Source organism: Myotis myotis, unplaced genomic scaffold, assembly GCF_014108235.1.
Source record: "Myotis myotis isolate mMyoMyo1 unplaced genomic scaffold, mMyoMyo1.p scaffold_m19_p_7, whole genome shotgun sequence".
Taxonomy (NCBI): Eukaryota; Metazoa; Chordata; class Mammalia; order Chiroptera; family Vespertilionidae; genus Myotis; species Myotis myotis.
In genome coordinates, this window is record NW_023416379.1 from 88194338 (window position 1) to 88215298 (window position 20961).

At 53.6% G+C, this 20961-nt stretch overlaps 1 protein-coding gene across 1 annotated transcript in view; it reads left to right on the forward strand.

Annotated features, from left to right (window-relative positions):
* LRFN2 (leucine rich repeat and fibronectin type III domain containing 2) overlaps positions 1-20961 on the forward strand; it is a 186079-nt gene that overhangs the window by 129664 nt on the left and 35454 nt on the right. The window contains exon 2 of the mRNA XM_036315964.1: positions 14894-16318. Within this exon, the coding sequence (XP_036171857.1) occupies positions 14919-16318 (1400 nt within the window). The 5' untranslated portion in view covers positions 14894-14918. The remainder of the gene's footprint in view (positions 1-14893; positions 16319-20961) is intronic.

Sequence of the window (20961 nt, forward strand, 5' to 3'; positions counted from 1 at the left end):
CCCTGCAGGCGTCCCCCCGAGATGACGGTGACAGAGATGGCCAGGTCATCGACCTTTGAAGTGACAAAGAACAGGAATTATTGAAGCCGAACTCAAGGCTTCTGCCTTCTGAGAAGGTCACAGTCAAATGTAGGTTTGGGGACAAGCTTGTAAAGATGGACCTCAGGCCCCCGGTTAGTGGAGGTGGAAGCAGACCAGCAGGCAGAGGCAGGTGCACCCAGGTGATGCCAAAAGGTAGTCACACTTGGGGAGAGGAGGGAGCCTGGGGGTGAGGCACACTCCTGCATCTGTGGTTAACATCACAGCAGCTTTAAAATGAATCAATGGGCATGTTTTCATGGGGGAAACTGAGGCACAGGTGGGGCCTAAGATCAATAAGAAGGTCAGAGGGGTCTATATCCCCGTGCAGAGCAAGTGTAAATATGGTGTTCACTGCTCACGGGAACGACCATGATGAGTAAATACAGGACTTTGTTACCAGGGAGCCTCAGTCTAAGGGGGGACACGGCCCTGTCCTCAGGGAGCCCCAGTCTAAGGGGGGACACGGCCCTGCCCTCAGGGAGCCCCAGTCTGAGGGGGACATGGCCCTGTCCCCAGGGAGCCCCCTTCCGAAGGGAGACAGGGCCCCACTTCTGAGGGTTCCAGCCTGAGGAGGGGGGCAGGGCAGTGTTGCATGTCCCTGTCCCTTGGCTGCACACCCCGGCCTCCCCCTGTGCTGGCTCTAATAGGCTGTAGTCTTCAGAGGACAGAAGGGAACTTGTTAATCAGACTGTATGGTGCCCAGCACAGCCGCCGCTCAGTACCAGTAAATGTGTGTCGCTGCTAATGAATGGGCACAGTTAACACTGTAACCCACGTGACGGAAGCCTAATGAACAACCCTAGCACCTGTGCTACGCATTCTGGGTCTTCATTGCTGTCACCCCAAGTCTCATCAAACTGGGCCTGGGAATGGACTTGAATAGAGGAACCCCCTCATACCACCCACCTACACACACACACACACACACACACACACACACCACACACACACGCACGCACACACGCACACACACACATTGCCCACCTGAGGAAACTGAGGCACAAGGAGAACTGGCTTGCTGAGGCCCAGGGCGGGCCAGGGTGGAGGTCCAGGTCACGGAGCCCCCAGCAGCTGTCCCTGCTGAGTCAGCCTAGTGCTGGGAGTCGGACTCACATTCCAACATGAAGAAAGACAATATTAGGAATGCAGAGAGCAGATCTCGGGGTAATGGAGCCTGGTGTTTGCAATAAAAATTTAAATGTGCTGTCCTGGTGGCAACAGCGACTTTGATCTGATCCGACCGTCAGCGCTTAAGCAGGCGGGTTGTGTAAATGCAAAACCAAATTGAATTCATATTTACTGCCCTTGAGTCTGTGGGGTTTGTGGTTTCCAGTGGATTAATCTCTCTCCTCTTCCTCCTCCTCCTTCTTCTCTCTCTCTTTCTCTCTCTCTCTCTCCTTTCAGATGGTTTTCTTATCCAACAACTCGCTGGAAAGCTGAGAGGGCAGGTGCTCTGCGTGGGTTCTTTCCCATTTGCTCCTCCAAGTACAGGCTCCACATCCATCCACCCGCCCTCACCCCAGGCAGCTGGTTGGGAAGTGCCTTGCAGGCTCCCTTCCCCTGCCCCCCTGGCTTCCCTGGACCTTCAGCTTTGAAGGTCCCAGCAGGATGACAGCAAGGGGCCTACCCCTTGGCAGTAGTTGCTAGTGTGTTACATCCATCCAGCTACTGAGGCAGCACTCCTTTAGGCCCGAGGCTGGAGGGGTAGAGCTCCCCCTGTCCCAGCCCTGGGCCCCACCCGCCTAATTCCTAACCTACCCATAGGGCCATACATGGTCCCCTCCCTGAACTCCCTTCAAGGACCCCTCCCACTCTGTCCTGTCTCCTCCCAGGACCCTGAATGATGACATCTGTGTCCCCTCCCCAGACCTGAGAGGACAGGAGAGAGCAACGCAGTGAAGGAGCAGGAGAGCCGGTTCCCTGTGCTCGGTACAGGATGGGAGCAGCTGCAGGCTGGGCCAGAAAGGCTCTGCAGGCAGGGCTGCGGCTGTGCATTAGGCAGAGCTGGGCAGAGCTGGCATGCGGCCTCGCACCCGACCCCCAACGGCCAGACAGTCCTGCCACCCACCTCCCTGCTGACCCCTTTAGTGCCGCTTTGCTGAGGCCTGTGAGATGGGACAGCTGTGGTGGGACCCCACATACAGACTGTTCCCTTGTGTGGCAGGTGCCGCACTGGGAGTCCTCTTGCTTTCGTGTGTCACCCTGCAGGTCAGGGGTGGCTAACAGGAGCATTCTCTTCCCTGGCCAAGTGTAGACCAGATAAGGGAGGGGAAGCAGGGATTTCCTCCCTGGGGCTGTGTGCTCCCTCCTCCCTGGGACTGTGTGCTTCTTCCTCCCTGGGGCTGTGTGCTCCCTCCTCCCTGGGACTGTGTCCTCCCTCCTCCCTGGGGCTGTGTGCTCCCTCCTCCCAGGGGCTGTGTGCTCCCTCCTCCCTGGGGCTGTGTGCTCCCTCCTCCCTGGGACTGTGCCCTCCCTCCTCCCTGGGACTGTGTCCTCCCTCTTCCCTGGGACTCTGTGCTCCCTCCTCCCTGGGACTGTATCCTCCCTCCTCCCTGGGACTGTGTGCTCCCTCCTCCCTGGGACTGTATCCTCCCTCCTCCCTGGGACTGTGTGCTCCCTCCTCCCTGGGACTGTATCCTCCCTCCTCCCTGGGACTGTATCCTCCCTCCTCCCTGGGACTGTGTGCTCCCTCCTCCCTGGGGCTGTGTGCTCCCTCCTCCCTGGGGCTGTGTGCTCCCTCCTCCCAGGGGCTGTGTGCTCCCTCCTCCCTGGGGCTGTGTGCTCCCTCCTCCCTGGGACTGTGCCCTCCTCCTCCCTGGGACTGTGTCCTCCCTCTTCCCTGGGACTCTGTGCTCCCTCCTCCCTGGGACTGTATCCTCCCTCCTCCCTGGGACTGTGTGCTCCCTCCTCCCTGGGGCCCTGTGCTCCCTCCTCCCTGGGACTGTGTGCTCCCTTCTCCCTGGGGCTGTGTGCTCCCTCCTCCCTGGGGCTGTGTCCTCCCTCCTCCCCGGGGTTGTATAGTTCATCACAGCAGCTCCTCCCACCATCCACAAACAGGAAGCTGAAACAAGCAAATAAGCCAATTTGCTTTCCTAGTTTTCTTTTGTTTAATGGTCAGAAGCTTGACGTCATACTGAACACATCGCGGGGCAGGATGGCAACCCCAGGCCTCTGCAGTGACACTGCCCTCAGAGTGGCCTGTGAGCCTCGGTGACACTCCCCCGGCTGCCTGGGCCCAGGCCCTTCTGCGGATGTGGGGAGGACTGTAACAGGGAGGCGTGGCCCCCACCTGGGCCCCCAAAGGTGTGCGGTGAGGAGAGGAGGACACCGCCCATGTCAGCCTCAGACCCCGGAGGCAGGACTATGGCTGCTGCCTGGGTAAAGAGACTAGGCAGGGCCCTGCCTCAGGGAGCCCCCCTCTGAGGGGAGATGTAACCCCCAGGCCTAGCAGCTTCTGCGTCTGATACCCTGTTCGGATGATGACCCCTAATTATGTCCTCCAGCGGAGTGAACTTGAATGCTACCTGGCCATTGCCTTCCCTGTAGCCTCGGTGACTTGATAACGAAAAGCCAATTTTAATTTTAGCCTGAGCCAGACATAATGAGGAGAGTAAATCATAGTGCGAACAGTCCCCAGCCAAATGGAAATGAGTTTCGGATGATCTGCCGCTTTGAATTACCCGCCCCAGTGCTCCCCTCATGAGCACAGCCCTGGGGGGCCGGCACTGGGGCTGCCCCCTGCCTGTGGGCACAGGGTGCTGGGAGGGGGGTGCTGAGGAGTCAGTGAGGCTGGGGGGCCCGTGGTCCAGAGCAGGGAGGATGGAGGGTGAGGATGGAGGGCTGGGTCCCCGGATCTGCATCGCTGGGGCAGAGCTCAGGACAGGAGAGGACCAGGAAGGCCGGTGGCTGGTAGCGCATGCCTCTGTGTCATCTCCACACCCACACATCCCCTCAGGGGGAAGGGAGTGACCCCCCAGGTTCCAGAGCTGAGTGCTTGCTGGAGTTACAGGTGGGAGAACCTCAAAGATGCTTGGAATCGGGGTGGGGGGGGGCGTAGAGAGAGAATTGTGAAAGTCATAATTAAATTAAACATCTGTCTGTGTGAAGCCAGAGCCCCCATGCTCACACTGAAGCTGCAGTGGAGGTGACAGGTGGACGGGAGGAGCCCGCCCCGAAGGGATGCTGAGAGCTGCCAGCCCCATGGGGCAGATCACAGGCACCAGGAGATGACGGCATTTGTGGTGGACAACAGGCAGCAACAGCATTTGTTTCCATCAAAGCTGAGCAAACAAGCTTGCTGCTCCCTTCCCCACACACCCGGGCTCGCCGGCAGCCTCATTCACAGCCAGGCCGGTTCATAAAGCCAGGCCTTCCCTCCCCCACAGCCTACATTCACACACACACACATTCACACACACACACACACACACACACACACACTCACTCACCTCTATGCAGGCAAGTGCCACCCCCTCACCCACAGCCTCCATTCACACACACACCCACTCACTCACTCCCTTACTCACTCATCTCCATTCAGTGACACTCCCCCCACAGCCTCCATTCACATACACACCCACTCATTCCCTACTCACCTCCATTCAGGGGCACCCTCTCACTCCACAACCTCCATACACACACACACACTCACTCATTCCCTTACTCACTCACTTCCATTCAGGGACACTCTCTCACCCCACAGCCTCCATTCACACACTCACTCACTCATCTCCATTCACACACACACACACATACACACCCACTCACTCCCTCCCTTACTCACTCACTTCCATTCAGGGACACCCTTTCACTCCACAGCCTCCATTCACACACTCACTCACTCATCTCCATTCACACAGACACACATACACACCCACTCACTCCCTCCCTTACTCACTCACTTCCATTCAGGGACACCCTTTCACTCCACAGCCTCCATTCACACACACACTCACTCACTCATTCCCTTACTCACCTCCATTCAGGCAACATCCCCTTACCCCACAGCCTCCATGCATATACACACACACGCACACTCACTCACTCACCTCCATGCAGGCAAGTGACACCCCCTCACCCCACAGCCTCCATTCACACAAACACACCCACCCACTCACTCACTCACCTTCATGCAGGTGACACCCCTCACCCCACAGCCTCCATTCACACAAACACACCCACCCACTCACTCACTCACCTCCATGCAGGCAAGTGACACCCCCTCACCCCACAGCCTCCATTCACACAAACACACCCACCCACTCACTCACTCACCTTCATGCAGGTGACACCCCTCACCCCACAACCTCCATTCACACAAATACCCCATTCACGCACTCACTCACTCATTAACTCACTCACTCACTCACCTCGATGCAGGCAACATCCCCTCACCCACACAGGCACCTGCCATCAGACACCTGCTTCCTCACACACACCTCTCCATTCACGCCCACCCTCCATCACACTCCACACGATCCAGGCAGGGGCCTCCCTCACTCGCGCACACACTCCCTCACACACTGGCTCTCAGACATCTCAACACACCAAGGGCCAGTGCTCTGCAGCCCCGCCCTGAGTGCATTGGTCGGAGACATTTCATTCAACGGTCACTGCCGATCGTTAATGCGGGACATGAGGTCTCCTTCCTCCACTAAGTTGCTAGTTTTTGTTAGTCATCGACGAGAGTGTGCACGGTTTTCAGATCACTTTTTTCTTTGATGCATCTGCCATTTCCACGGTGGCCCAGGCCCAGGTGGGACTGTGTGCGATGAGAGTTAGGATGAAGTGTGCCCGAGGCTGCGTCTCCCAGAGGTGGACCTGGGATAAGAACTTGAGTGTAAGTGGCTTATGGGGCTGATGATGACAGGACTCACAGGGAGGAGAGGGGAGAAGGGAGGGGAGGGGAGAAAGGAGAGGAGAGGAGTGAGGAAGGGAAGGCAGCCAGTGCAGGGTGTGTTAGGGGCCCCTGGGCTCAGTGCCACTCAGGACCTCCAGGGGGCTGTACAGGGTAGGGTGCCTCAGTCATCCCACTAAGAGGTGAGGAGGCTGAGGTATTTATCCTCCATCCCTTCACTAGTCCTGCTCTCTGGGCCTCACCTCTCCAGCAGCCCGGCCTGCCCCAGAGGGAGCCTGCTCCTGCGGGAAGGCGGCCGGCACAGGCTGACTAAGGTGCGGAAGGGCCTGACTCTCCAAGCAGGAGCCCTTATCCATTCATTCCTTCACTCATTTTGGTATCGATCCTGCCCCAGGTGCCTGCTCAGTGTCAGGGACTGGGCTTCTCCTGGGGACTCAGAGATGAATAGAATGCGGTCCCTGCCAAGATGGGGTTCCCAGGTGAATGGGGCAGCAGACAGGGAAACACACACTTACATTGCAGCACAATAAAAGCTATCATGGTTGCATTAACGCGGAGGCATAATGCTGTCGTGGAGAACAGAGAGGAAGCTGCTCCGAGCTTAAGCTTAATAACTTGCGATAACAACTGTTTATCTCTCACCAGACATTTAGACGCAGCCTAAACGGCTTCATTCTATCCTTTTGATGCTTGAGGCATTGTTTCCCCTTTTCTTTCCTGTTACCTCTGCTCTACAGAGAATCTCTTAGCTGGTGTGTGAAGACGCTTGGCGTCTTGGGAGGTGGCTTTGTTTGGGGGCCACACAGGGGATGTTTTTGTTCATCCTGCCTGGGTGTCATTCTGTAACCACGGAGCTAGGGGCCTCCTGAGGGCAGTGGCTCCCTTGGGAATTTGGCTTCTCGATCTCTCTCTCTCTCTCTCTCTCTCTCTCTCTCTCTCTCTCTCTCTGTCTCTGCTGTTAAACTGGAAGCCGACTGTAGGACTGCTACCAGGTCCCAGAGGATGGCACAGACACTACAATGAGCTCAGAAGGCCGAGCATCAAGCCAAAGAGGATGCGTTTCGAGCCTTAACATCGAATGCATTTGCCCCGCTCTAGGCTTAGACCTGCCTGGGACCAGCCATCCCTGCCTCCTCCCTCGCTTCTCCCTCTGGAATGGGGATGACTGTCCTGTTCCCGCCGCCTCTCTGGCTTGTCCCTCTGGAATGGGAACATGCCCTATGCCTGTCTCACCACTGTGTTCTGGACGCAGATAACTTGTCTGATTTCACATGTTCACCTGGAAGGGAATTTTGCCTCAATTCTTCAATTCTCACTCTCGTGGATTTAGGTGATATTTTGATGAGATTTTGGACATAGCATTGATGCTGGAATGAATGGGTTAAGACTTGTGGGATGGAGCTAAATGGATTTTGCATATAAGAACATGAGGTTGGGGAGTGGGCAGAGGGAAAAACGTTGTGCTGAATTGTGTGCCCTCCAAATTCATATGTTGAAGCCCTAACCCCAGTACCTCAGAATGTGGCCATGTTTAGAGACCAGACCTTTAAAGAGGTGATTACAAACAGAACTGCCATTTGACCCAGTGACCCTGCTTCTAGGAATATATCCTAAGAAACTCAAAACACCAAATCGATGAATCTCAGAGGGAAGGTGGTGAGGGGGGCAAGGGGGAAGAAGATTAACCGAAGACCTTGTATGCATATATGCATAACCAATGGACACAGGCAATAGCGCGGTGAGGGCCTGGGAGGGGCAGGGGTGGGGTGGAGGGGGTCCATGGGGGAAAAGGAGGACATCTGTAATACTTTCAACAATAAAGATACATTTAAAAAGAGGCGAATGCATTACAATGAAGCCATTAGGGTGGGCCCCAATGCATGCTGACTAGTCTCCTTATAAGAAGGGGAAATGTGGACGCACAGGGCACCAGCAGGAGCACATGCCCAGGGGGAGGCCAGGTGAGGGCTCAGTGAGAGAGTGGCCAAGGAGAGAGTGCTCTCAGAAGAAAGCAACCCTGCTGATGCCTCGAGCCTCCTGTGCTTCTCCCCTCCGGAGCTGTGAGACAAGAAATTGCTATTGGTTAGCCTCCCCCTTAAAAAAAAAAAAAAGTAAACTAGCTGCCTGAGGTCAAAGCTCTGCCCTCCCTGTGGCACTGGGAGCTCTTTGAGGTCGGGGGCTACCTCCTTCTCCAACACTCCCCCTGAGCCTGGCCCTGCCTCTTTCTCCAGATGCTCCGGGGACCCTGTGCAGGGCAGCACAGGGCAGGCGCTTGGAAAACCAGCTGCCTGATGCTACTGCTTTCTCTTCCCCCTAGAAGAAGCCTCAGACTGTAATTTCTGGAGGGCCTGGGAGGCAGAGGCCTGCAGATGGCAGGGCAGGGCTGGAGCCTCCTCCTGGAGCCGCACCTGGGGCTGCAGAACCATCACCTGGCAACTCCGGGACCAGAAAGGCAGCCCCATCCGTGGAGTCTGAAGTCCAGGCTCCTTCCAGCACCCGCTGGCACCCTCGGGTGATGTATGGGAGCGGGAGTGCTCTGGAGGGCAAGCCTGCCAGCAGGTGCGGGGCTGCCTCTCCTGGCAGCTGGAACCCCTCCCTCCCTCATTAATTCACACTTCCCCAGCCTGGAGCCCCCTGGAGGGGCCATTTCTTTGTACCTGAAGCAGAGACAGGCATCTTACTTGATTTACAGGCTCCAGGGGCGGGTGGCTCCTGGCTGGTTGCTAGGGTATCTTTTAAATGGAAATCAGGGTGGAGAGATAGCACATAGATCTTGCCAGCCATCTGCTAAATGTTGCTGCTTCTGTCTGGAGCAGCTAGAGGAGGCTCTGACAGGGAGGCAGGCCCAGGCTGGGGGAGGGAAGGGACGTCTCTGGTCTCATCCTCAGGTGGAGGAATAGGAACTGTCCTTTTCTGCCTAAATCTCCTCACTTTCCACTTTCTGTCCTTGTCTTCCTTTTTTGTCTTTTGTTTTACATATGAAATTCCATCTGTTGACTCTGATTACAAACCGCAAGCCTGTTTCCACAACTATATATATTGCCAGTGTATAAAAGTGTGCGTGCGTGTGCGTGCGTGCGTGCGTGCGTGCGCGTGCGTGCGTGCGTGTGTGTGTGTGTGTGACTCACCACCATCAGGGCCTGACAGGTGGATATTTCTGAGCCAATTAGGCCTCTGCTTCGGAGAAAACCGGCGTTCCTTCCAGGCCCGTCCCCAAGAAGGAAACACAGCGCCCACATTTAGCGGAGCAGCTGGGCGTCACTGGTTACCAAGCAATCCCTGCGGAGGCGGCAGCTTTCTCAGAGTAACCGAGGCATGGAAGCTTCGGGGCCTCCTCTACTCCCAGGACGGCCGAAGACGGGCAATCCTGAGTTCAAATGGTGCTTCTTCTCTGGGAGCTGGGAAAGGTTGGGCAGGCCACCTGCTTTGGACCTCACTTCCCAGTGGTTAAGATGGGGGTAAACACTCAGGATCTCAGGGTACATAGGGCAGGTTGCTCACTGCACAAGGCTGTTCAGATCAGGGGCCTGCAAACACCCAGCGGGTGACCCCTTCTCCGGGGAGAGGAGCGCCCAGCGGGTCACCCCTTCTCCTGGGAGAGGAGCGCCCAGCGGGTGACCCCGTGTGGGCGGTGGCAGCACTCACCTTGCAGAGTTGCTGGGAAGGCTGCATGGAGAGGCCGAGGGCAGAGAGACAGGCTCCTCCCTGGGTCAGCTCCCAGAGACTCCAGGGCCCTGAGGTCCAGGGCAAGGTTTCTCTTCCTCTCCCAGCCCCACTGTTGCTGTCTCTCCCGGCACCACCCCAACTCCCGCCCTCCCCCGCCCGGCTCCTAGACACTCTACAGACAAGCAAAGGCTCCTCTGGACCTCTGGATGGACTCTGACATTGCTGCCAGCGGCCACTTCACTGCCTGGCCTCTGATCCCCACCACCCCTCTCAGCTCTGCCCCCCAGCAATCCGGTGGCCCTCCTGCCACTTGGATCGGGCTCTTTGTTCTGATACCAGCCCCTCCAGCTCCCTCCACCTCTCCTCCTGCTCCTCCAGCACCTACAAGGCTGCTCCTTCCAGCATTTGCTTAAGTTCCTGCTCAGAAGAGAGTGCCTCTGCCCATTGGTACCAGTGATGAGCCGCCACACCCTCCCCTCCTCCCCTCCCACCTCGGGGCTTAAGCCGCTTTTCCTTGGGCTGTGAGAGTAATATTTTAAGTGACAGTTCTCACAATACAATTTTAATTGAGATTCAATAGTCACTTCTCCGTCAGTAATCTTCCGTGCTGATTACTTAAAACATATTTACCCAGCTCTATTATGTCACAGATTGGAATTCATTAGACATTTGCTAATCCGCCACAAACTTTTTTAATGTGATTTGTTTAGCATGATTTACAAGGACAAACTGTTTAAAACCATGGGCCCTGTGCAGGGTGTGCATCCCAACGTGTCCGGTCTCCCACTGCCACCACGGCCAAGGTTGTCTGCGAGCAGGCGACAGGCCGAGGATGGAAAGGCCCCAGGATGCCACAGGCAGGCAGTGCGCCCGTATTGTGCTGATGCAGCTCATACTGGGCAGCCTCCCAGGACACAGGGCAGGGCTGGGAGGGCAGAGAGAAGATCTGGAGGGGAGGACGGAAGCTACCCAGCACAGGCCGCCGACAGCCCAGCCCTGGACTCAGCTGTGCCCGCCAAGTCTCAGCATTTCCTACAGGTGCGGTGATGTGAGAGGGTCGGGAAGCACTGATAACCCGAGATCACTAATCACTGCAGTGCTGACTGAGAAGAGCGCATGGAGGCACCTTTCTCCTGGGGCTGTGGGCTCTCAGAACACTGCCCTCCTCCACACACACACACCCCATGCATGCATGCACACGCTCAGACATGTACACATGCACACACATGTGCACACAGCCACCTCCAGCTTAACTAACAAGGGGCATCCTTGGGTGTGTCTGGCCCTGTGTCTTGGGTGGGTGTAGGGGTACCACTCACCCCTACTTGAGCAGATGAGGGGCCAGAGAAACATGGCTCCTTGACACACTGCAGCAGTGAGCCAGGCTGGAAAATACAATGGATGCTTAGCGGGCGATGTTCTGGAAGCTTCTGCCGTGACCAGCCCACTCTGTCAAGATGGTTTTCTCAGCTGATTAGCCAAATTCACTCTAGACAGTGCTGAGACAGAACCCAGCCTCAGTGCCAATGCCAGAAACTCCCTTTGCTCAGTACTGTGTCTCATTCATTCAGTTCATATTTACTGGGTACTTACTATACTAGTAAGTCAGGTGTGGTGCTGGGTGCTGGGGATACTGTGATGGGTGGACAAGACAGGTAAGTTCCCTTTTGGATTTTGGAGTTTACAGACCAGGAAGGCAGACAGGTAAGTAATTAAGAAATTATACACTGAGTGGCCAGATTATTATGACCACCCCCTCAGTACTTCATTGACTCTTCCAAAAATACTGAATATTGAAAACTTCCTAAGCAAATACTCTCAAGGTTTTATTGTTATTATTTGCATAACTAATTCACTTCATTGTACTGCTGGGGTGGTCATAATAATCTGGCCACTCAGTGTAACTCAAAGCGTCATGATCAATGTGCAGGACAAGCACAGGGGCTGGGGGTGAATGGCAGGGTAAAGGGCCTGGTTTGGTCCAGGTGTTGCAGAGGCTCCCTGGAATCTTTGGAATCAGCTTGGTCAGGCAGGAGTGGAGGTGGGGAGAAGCCAGGATGAACACAGAGCTTGTTGGAAGTCCTGGAGGACCAGCAAGCGTGGATTATAAGACAGAGGTTGAGTGTCGCTGGGACAGGATGGGCAATGGGGGGGACAGAGTGGTAAGAGATAAGCTGGGCTAGTGGGGGGGGGGGGGCAGCTCTTGCAAAGACTTGTTCTTGTGCTAAAAAATAAGAGAAGGTTCCATGCAAATGGAGAAGAGTCCTGTTTGTCTCATCTGGTCCCGCCCAGCTAAATGTGGCCCCAGGGGCCAGAATACACCTGGGCATGTGGGGCGGGGGGGGGGGGGGGATGATGGGGGGCTTCCCCTGGGACGATGCTCCTGCTGGGACCTGGGTCAGCGGGGCTGGGACCCTCGGGTAAGAGGTTGGTGAGAGCAGGGGCCGGCCAGGGAGGGATGGCCTGGCCACTGCTGGGAGCCCAGAGTAGAACTATGTGGAATCAGCACATTGGCAAAGGCTTTTAATGACAATGACTATAATGAAGAAGATAAAAAGAAAAAAACATCTTCTAGAACAGAAGTCAGCCGACTTTTTCTGTAAAGGGCAAAATAGCAAATGTTTTATTTAGGCTTTGCTGGCCACATCATATTTGCTGGAACTCCTCACCTCTGCACAACAAAAGCCATAGACAGCATGTAACTGAATGAGCATGGCCTGTTCTAAGAAAACTTTATTTACAAAAACAGGCAGCAGACTAGATTTGGCCCTCAGGCTGGAGGTAGCCAACACCTGCTCTCGAGGCTCAGTCCAACAGGGCAGCCAGTGGCCACGGGTGCCGAGTGAGCACTTGAAATGCGCTCTGGGAGTTAAATACACGCTGATTTTGAAAATGTAGAACAAATAAAAGAATGTTAACTTCCTCATTAACAATTGCTTGTGTCGACTGCATGTTGAAATCATATTTTGGATATGGCGGTTTACATAAAATATATTATCCAAATTGATTTCACCTGTTTCCTTTTACTTTTTTAAAAAAAATATGGCCACTAGAAAATTTACAATTACATTTATGGCTAGTATTATATTTCTAGTGGACAGCGCTGCTCAGAAATAACATTCTTTACAGATGAAATACAGGGCAAGTCTCTGGCCCTGAAGGCTCTCAGGTGAGAGATTTACCCTTAAAGAGACACCGTAAGGGAATTTAAACCTTTACAATAAAATAGTACCTGATTGGAATAGGTTTTTAAATTTACAACATACCTTCGTTTTATTAGCTGGTTGTTTTGTCTGTATCTGTGTGGCTCAAACGTGGGAGCTATGGGGCTCTACTTCCTCAAGATATTAATAGCTGCTGCTCAGGAAAGCGAGCATCTTCAGCTAAAACAGCAAAAGGGAGTCAATGCAGAATTAAACATTAACCCAGTTTCTCTCCTGCAACAGAATTTCTCAGCCTTTCTGAACTGACCATGCGTCTAGAGCTTTTGCAAGAGTGAGTGAGAGCAGGCAGCGCTTCCCCAGCTCCCCGGCCTCAGAAGCCTCTTCTGCAGGCCTCTGACTAGCACCCCTAGAAGGCAGTTTGAGAGCTGCTGGTCTGCGTGATGCTACATAACCAGAGTGTGTGATTTTCCAAAAGTTCAACTCAATTGATGTGAGTCTTGGCACTCTATAAATAGAGCCACGGTCAGTCCAGCATGGATAGTGAGAAAACTGTCAGATTAGAGGCACAAGGACACAAGCCAAATTCCTGCTCCTTCCCTTTCCAGATATTCCTTCATGTGAAAACACCTCCTATGTGTCAGGGGGTGCTTTAGACTTTGAGAATAGAACGGTGAATGAAAACAAGTCCCAACCTCTTGGGGCTTTGTTGCTGGTACAGAAGACAAACAATAGGATGCCGGGGTACAGCATAGGGAACCGAGTCAGTGATATTGTAATAACTATGCATGGTGGCAGATGGGCACTACACTTACCAGGGGGATCCCTCCGTGAGGTATATAAATGCCTAATCTCTAGGTTGTACACCTGAAACTAATACAATATTGTATTCGAACTCTAATGGAAAGATAGAAGCCCTTACTCTGTCATTCTGGATGTGCCCCCGTGAAGTTGGCTTTCTTCCACTTGGGTAGCATGTGACGGAAATCACCCCTCATCAGTTCACAGAGATCTTCCTCGTTCTTTCTTCCAGCAGTATAACACTCCATTGTGCTGATGCGGCATCATTTATTCCATCACTTTCCTATGTGTAGACATTTAGGTTGTTTCCAGTGTTTGCCACTTACAAACTATGCTGCAACACCAAAAAAATACATAAAGATAAGTTAAAAGTAAAATGGAAAAAGAAACAATAAATAAGACAAGGAGGTAAAATATATACAGTAGTTAGGTAGCGGTCAATTTCAAGGAGAAAACACTAAACAGGGAAGAGGGGAATGCACAGTCCGGTGGGGCCTGGGGGAGGAGGTGACTTTTGAGTAAAGACCTGAGCATGAGGCCATGGACAAGTCCTCACCTACACACAGATAAGCCCTTCCTGTGAAGGCTGTACCTGAAGCCCAGATAAGATGACATGTCTGAAGTTCCGGGCAGAGGACCCAGCACCTGTGAATACTCAGAAGTTCATGTCCCACCACCTTCTCTACTTCCCTGAGCTCCCAAAGAGGCATGTGCCCTCTGGGTTCTCCATGGTGAAGCATTTATCCAAAGCTGGTTCCCGACTAACCGTGGTGTCTCTCAGAGCCAACTCTCTCCTGGCCCGCATCCTTGTTCGTAAGGAATGCTGGTCCTATTTCATTTCATGCCCAGTCTAAACCAATTAAGAAGGTGAAACTGCTTCAAAGCACAGCCATAACACACTTTTCAAACCCAGTCATCACAAAGGAACCACTAGTGTGAGATTATCCATCCACCCACCCATCTTAAAAATATGTATTGAGCAGCTACTGTGCCCCAGGCCCTGTGCTAGATGCGTGGGATGTAGCAATGTTCAAAGAAGACGAGAGGACCTGCCCTCTTGGAGCTGACATCCTACTGGGGAGAGAGGAAGCATCCCATGGCCACAGCTAATAAGTAAATGCAGCAGTCTGTTAGAAGGTGATAAGAGCTAGGGAAAGAAGAAAAAGTAGAACTGTATTAGGGGGGTTGGTGGGAGAGATTGCAGCTTGCAATGAGCAGATGCCATTCATGGCTGCTCCCCAAGGCCACGGTCATGGGAGGGAGGAAGCTCTGGACGGGGGCCTTGGGAAGTCACCTTTTGACCCTGACCTGTGTCCCTCCCTTCCAGGCGCTGCAGCCTGAGTGACCAGACCATGGAGACCCTGCTTGGTGGCCTGCTGGCGTTTGGCATGGCGTTTGCCGTGGTCGACGCCTGCCCCAAGTACTGCGTCTGCCAGAACCTGTCTGAGTCGCTGGGGACCCTGTGCCCGTCCAAGGGGCTGCTCTTCGTGCCCCCGGACATCGACCGGAGGACGGTGGAGCTGCGCCTGGGCGGCAACTTCATCATCCACATCGGCCGCCAGGACTTCGCCAACATGACGGGGCTGGTGGACCTGACCCTGTCCAGGAACACCATCAGCCACATCCAGCCCTTCTCCTTCCTGGACCTCGAGAGCCTCCGCTCCCTGCACCTCGACAGCAACCGGCTGCCCAGCCTCGGGGAGGACACGCTGCGCGGCCTGGTCAACCTGCAGCACCTCATCGTGAACAACAACCAGCTGGGCGGCGTCGCCGACGAGGCCTTCGAGGACTTCCTGCTGACGCTGGAGGACCTGGACCTCTCCTACAACAACCTCCACGGCCTGCCCTGGGGCTCCGTGCGCCGCATGGTCAACCTGCACCAGCTGAGCCTGGACCACAACCTGCTGGACCACATCGCCGAGGGCACCTTCGCCGACCTGCAGAAGCTGGCCCGACTGGACCTCACCTCCAACCGGCTGCAGAAGCTGCCCCCGGACCCCATCTTCGCCCGCTCCCAGGCCTCCGTGCTGGCCGCCACGCCCTTCGCCCCACCCTTGTCCTTCAGTTTCGGGGGGAACCCCCTGCACTGCAACTGTGAGCTCCTCTGGCTGCGGAGGCTGGAGCGGGACGATGACCTGGAGACCTGTGGCTCCCCGGGGGGCCTCAAGGGCCGCTACTTCTGGCACGTGCGCGAGGAGGAGTTTGTGTGCGAGCCGCCTCTCATCACCCAGCACACGCACAGGCTGTTGGTTCTGGAGGGCCAGGCGGCCACACTCAAGTGCAAGGCCATTGGGGACCCCAGCCCCCTCATCCACTGGGTGGCCCCGGATGACCGCCTGGTGGGGAACTCCTCAAGGACCGCTGTGTACGACAACGGCACCCTGGACATCCTCATCACCACGTCTCAGGACAGCGGTGCCTTCACCTGCATCGCCGCCAATGCCGCCGGGGAGGCCACGGCCACGGTGGAGGTCTCCATCGTCCAGCTGCCACACCTCAGCAACAGCACCAGCCGCACGGCGCCCCCCAAGTCCCGCCTCTCGGACATCACTGGCTCCAGCAAGACCAGCCGGGGAGGGGCAGGCAGCGAGGGTGGGGAGCCTCCCAAGAGCCCCCCAGAACGGGCTGTGCTTGTGTCTGATGTGACCACTACCTCGGCCCTGGTCAAGTGGTCGGTCAGCAAGTCAGCGCCCCGGGTGAAGATGTATCAGCTGCAGTACAACTGCTCCGACGATGAGGTACTGATTTACAGGTGAGCCAGGGCTGCGCGAGGCAGGGAGGGGTCTGGCTGGGGGAGGAGGGGGTGATGGCAGGGCTTTGAGCTGTTCCACCTGAAGCCCTCCTCCCCAAAGGTGCCTGAGGGGATCATGGGCAAACCGTGCCTTTCGTGCGGGTAAGAAGAGATAAAAGAACATCATCTGCGCATTGAAGAAGAGAGGAACCCACATGGGCAGCCCCAGGAGATGTGTGTGTAGGAGAACCAGGCCCCCTAGGGGGGTGGCAGGGGTCGGTGGTCATATGGCTGTGAGCCTCAGAACTTTCTAGTTTTAGGCACAGCTGGAGGACATGCAAGAACAATGAGGGGCCTCTTGGTGAACGATCTGACTCCTCCAAGGAGGAGCAGGTCTGGCCTCACCTGGACTCAGATGAAGTCGTGACTAAGGCTTTGAGGTCAGGATGGGTAGAATTCATGGCCTGGACACTTGCTAGCTATGCAATTCTCCTGAGCTGCCTCAGCTTTCCTCATCTGGAAAATGGGGGTAATCCATACATAACTTAGTCTGGACACTTGGTTGCAGGTAATCGAACCCAAGTCAAACAGGCTTTAAAAGAAAAAAGCTATGTGTTGGGTCATGTTGCTTCAGGCTCAGGTAGACCAAAAGCCCCACAACCATCTGCATTCTCAGAGTTCCTTCCCTCCCCTAAGTTCCACTTTCTGGGTTGGCTTCACCAGCAGGCAGCCGCTTTCCCTAAGCAGTAGAAGGATTCATGCCTTTTTCTCAGTTTGTCCCACTGAAGTCCTGGTGAGCTTTGATTGGCTAGAGCAGGTCACGTGACACCGAGAGAATCCTGCCCACCTGTACTGACCTCTCTGGTGTCAGTCTCCTCACCTGGAAATGGAGACAATGATGTTGCCCTTGTAAATTGGCTGTGAGAATCTAGGGGCCATTGCCCAGGCCTGGAACGAAGGGACCAAAAGGCTGCACAGAATTGCCTGAGCCATTCAGAGGAAGGGAGGAGCTCACAGCATGATGGGCACAACCCAAGGGGCTGGAGGTCTGACTCCACAGGAGCTCCCTTCTCAGTCTGTGCCTCGTTTGTGCTACACATGAGGGACACGGCCTAGAATCTTACCACTCAAGGAATTCAGGGTTTCTTTGAAATCCTGTGTTACCTTTTATGCATGGAAAATGGGCATTCTGGGAAGAAATCCTGTAGGCTTCACCTACAGCCGAGGGGTCCATGGGTCAAGCGGTCAAGTACCCTTGATCTAGCGTTGAGGTTTCTTCCAGCTCTGACTCCTGAGTTGATGAGTCTCTGCCTGGGAAGGTGGGGGAGGGAAGCGGAGGTTCCCTTACCTGGCACATGCTTACCTGGAATTTCCTTTACATGTTTTATCTGGAGAGCAGCTTCATTTCTTGGGATGGAGAGAAAGCATTAGGACAAACATAAGCATATGTGCATGTATACAAAGATATATAGACAGAGATATATAATTAAACTTAAATATGCATATGTGTATTTTTCTAATTATAAAAAGTAATAGTCTTTATAGCAAATTTGGAAAATAAGAGAAATGATAAAGAGGGAAATAAAAATTATCTGTTACCACTCAAAATTGACCTGAGGCCTTTGGCCTCTCCATTTTATTTCAATTCCAAACACTATTTATGATCATTCTAGCGTGTGCTTTTGTTTCTTAATTTCTCCACTCAACATTATAGCTTCTTAGTTCCCATGGTGTTCAAGTATTTTTCACTTGCTGCCCCATAATTTACTTAACCAATCTTCTATTGTTGGACATTTAAGTCATTTGCCATTTTTTAATATGGAAAGTAATGCTGCAATGACTATCTTTGTATATTAATTTATTGGTGCAGCTTCAGTGATTTCCTTAGCATATTTTCCTAGGAATTGAATTACTGGCTCAACGAGTAAAGCATAACCTTTATATGTTGCATATGAATATTTACTTACCCTCTCGCGAGGGGAAGGTGACAGTGGCCACTTCGACCACTTCTTTGCCAGTTATTGAATATCTAATTACTTGCCTTTTTGCCAATTTCATGTGGAAAATGGAACTTGTTTTCATTTGCATTTCTTTGATAACTTCTGAGATTGACCTTTGAAAAATATGTACTATTTCTTCCCTTGTGCATTTATTATATGGTCTGACTTTGATAAAGAGTGTAAAGGTGACAGCTCCCAGCGCTGGGGCTTGCACGGGCCCGGGATGAGGGGAACTAAAGTCTGCGAGGGGGTGACGCTGCATCAAGGTGGCAGCAAGCTGAGGGTCTCACAAACTCCGGGAGGGTCACCAGAGGCGCTGAGGCAACACTCCTGCAGTCACTTAAGGTGGGAATTCAACCTGCTTCTATTTGGTGATTGTCATCCTGGAGACACTCGGTTTATAAATATAAATAAAATGGAAGCATCAGCAACCTCGGAATTAAAAAGAAAATGCTGAGTTCCTTTTAAGGCGTCATGAGGATTAGAAGAGACACAGCATGGCATGCTCTCCGAACAGTGTGGACACATAGTAGGTGCTCACGGAACACAAATTGTGACTGTTGTTGGTAGCAACAGTAACCACGGTAAGGGTGAGAGTAAGACCATTTCCCGTCTCCAACCTGGGGAAGGAAATGGAAGAGGAAGGTGAGGTACACAATTCAGTCTTTAAGACAGGTTTCCAAAATTTTAGAGCAGAAGGTCAAGGTGCATATGTAGCCAGATAATAATAGTAACAGTCACTAGCCAACATCACTGCCACTTATATGCATATGATGTGTAGCTCTAGAGGCAATATTTCATTTAGTTCTCCTGGACATACCAAGAAGTATGGAGGCTGAGAGAATTAGGCAACTCTCCGAGGTCACACAGCCAGAGATAGGCAGGACTGACTTGAGCCCAGGCCTTCTGGCTCCGGCCCTGGTGGCACTGCCCTGACCATGAATCTGACTCCAGAGAAACAGGAGACTCAACGAAAGAAACTGGATTTTTATTTATTTTTTTTTTTTAAATATATTTTTATTGATTTCAGAAAGGAAGGGGGAGAGAGAGAGAGAAACATCAATGATGAGAGAGAATCATTGATGGGCTGCCTCCTGCATGCCCTCTACTGGGGGCATGTGCCCTGACCGGAAATCGAGGAATAGAACCTGTGACCTCTTGGTTCATGGGTTGATGCTCAACCATGAGCCACACCAGCCCGGGCTGAAACTGAAGATTTTTAGAAAGAAGTGAACCCATGAGGAAGAAAAGACACCCGCGGCTGCACAGTGGCCCTGTGGTATGCTCAGACTTGGACAGGGAAGGGTACAAAAGAAGGGAAGGAAGGATTGTACGCAAAAGTGACTATTAAAGAGGGGCACACACTGTACAGAGAGAGCTTAAGGCGGCCAACAAGGGCTTTTAATCCATGACCAGAGCAAAAAGAGAAAAATGACGAAGGTCTGCTGTTTGGGAAAGAGGTTGCAGGAAGACTGGACAGGAGCCAGCAGGCAAAGCTGAGCAATTTCCAATTTGCCTCCACCCTCCCCAGCAAGCACAATAGCAACAATATAATCAGTCCTCACTTAACGTCATCCGCAGGTTCTGCGACTTTGAGCAATAGGACACATAACCAAGCCAATTTCCCCCTAGGCGAATGGATACACACAAGTTCCTCCCACATCCATCAACGTGATAACGAAACGACATTATTACTGGAGGATCTACGTGGAGAGCTGACTGGCACCCGGCACTTACTCTTCTAAGGGTGTTATGCATACTAACTCCTTTAGTTTTCTCAGACCCCGCTCCCTCCCCCCGCCCCACCCCCAGAGACCAGGACTGCACTTATCCCACATTTCACGTGAGAAACTTGCTCCACGTGTACACATGGGGTAAGCAGCAGAGATGGAATTCAAATCGAGGTAACTTGGGAAGGACAAGACCGACACTACGGAGAGGGCACCAAGCCCAGCAGAGGTACATCACACGGGGGACTGGCCTCAGGCCCCAGGGGACGAGTCCAGGACTAAAGGAAGCTGGATGAGGTTCCCAAGCCCGGGGGAGTGGTCCTGAGACAGCAGGCACAGAAAGGGAAGTGCCTAAGATGGGGAAGGGGCACGGACTCCACTTTCCACAGAACAGGCCCAGAAAGCCAGGGCATGCAGGCTGGGCGCGGCATTCTGAATTCCAGGAAGAATTTGTCAGCAGGTGCTGTCAGCCCCTGGAAAAGAAGGCTGATTGCCGGGATCCCATGTGGGTTCACAGGGAGCAAATCCTGCCGAGTTCTCGAGCTGTCTTCAGGGGACACTGTGGCCAGGAGTTCCCAACCTTTCAGTCTGCCTCCTCGTCATTCAGGAGGGCGGCCTGCTCAGTGATGTCCCTCCTGCCTCTGTAATTCTCCGCGAGGCCCTGTCCCCGTGCGTCGGGAGGTGGGCCGGATGCTCTGGGTGGTAAGTACACTTGGAAAATGTCCTAGGAGTTTCCACTGGCCGTGACTCACGGCCATAAACAGAGCACATCCCCACAGCACGGGGCGGCTGGCAAAATCTCACACTGTTTTTGGAATGAAATGGAGAAATGGAAAGGGGTGGTGGGCTTACAGCTGGCCGGAGAAGCAGACTGATCGATAAATGGACGTGAGCATGCCTTGTGCCTCAGGACCTGCCTCCATTCCCGTGCTGC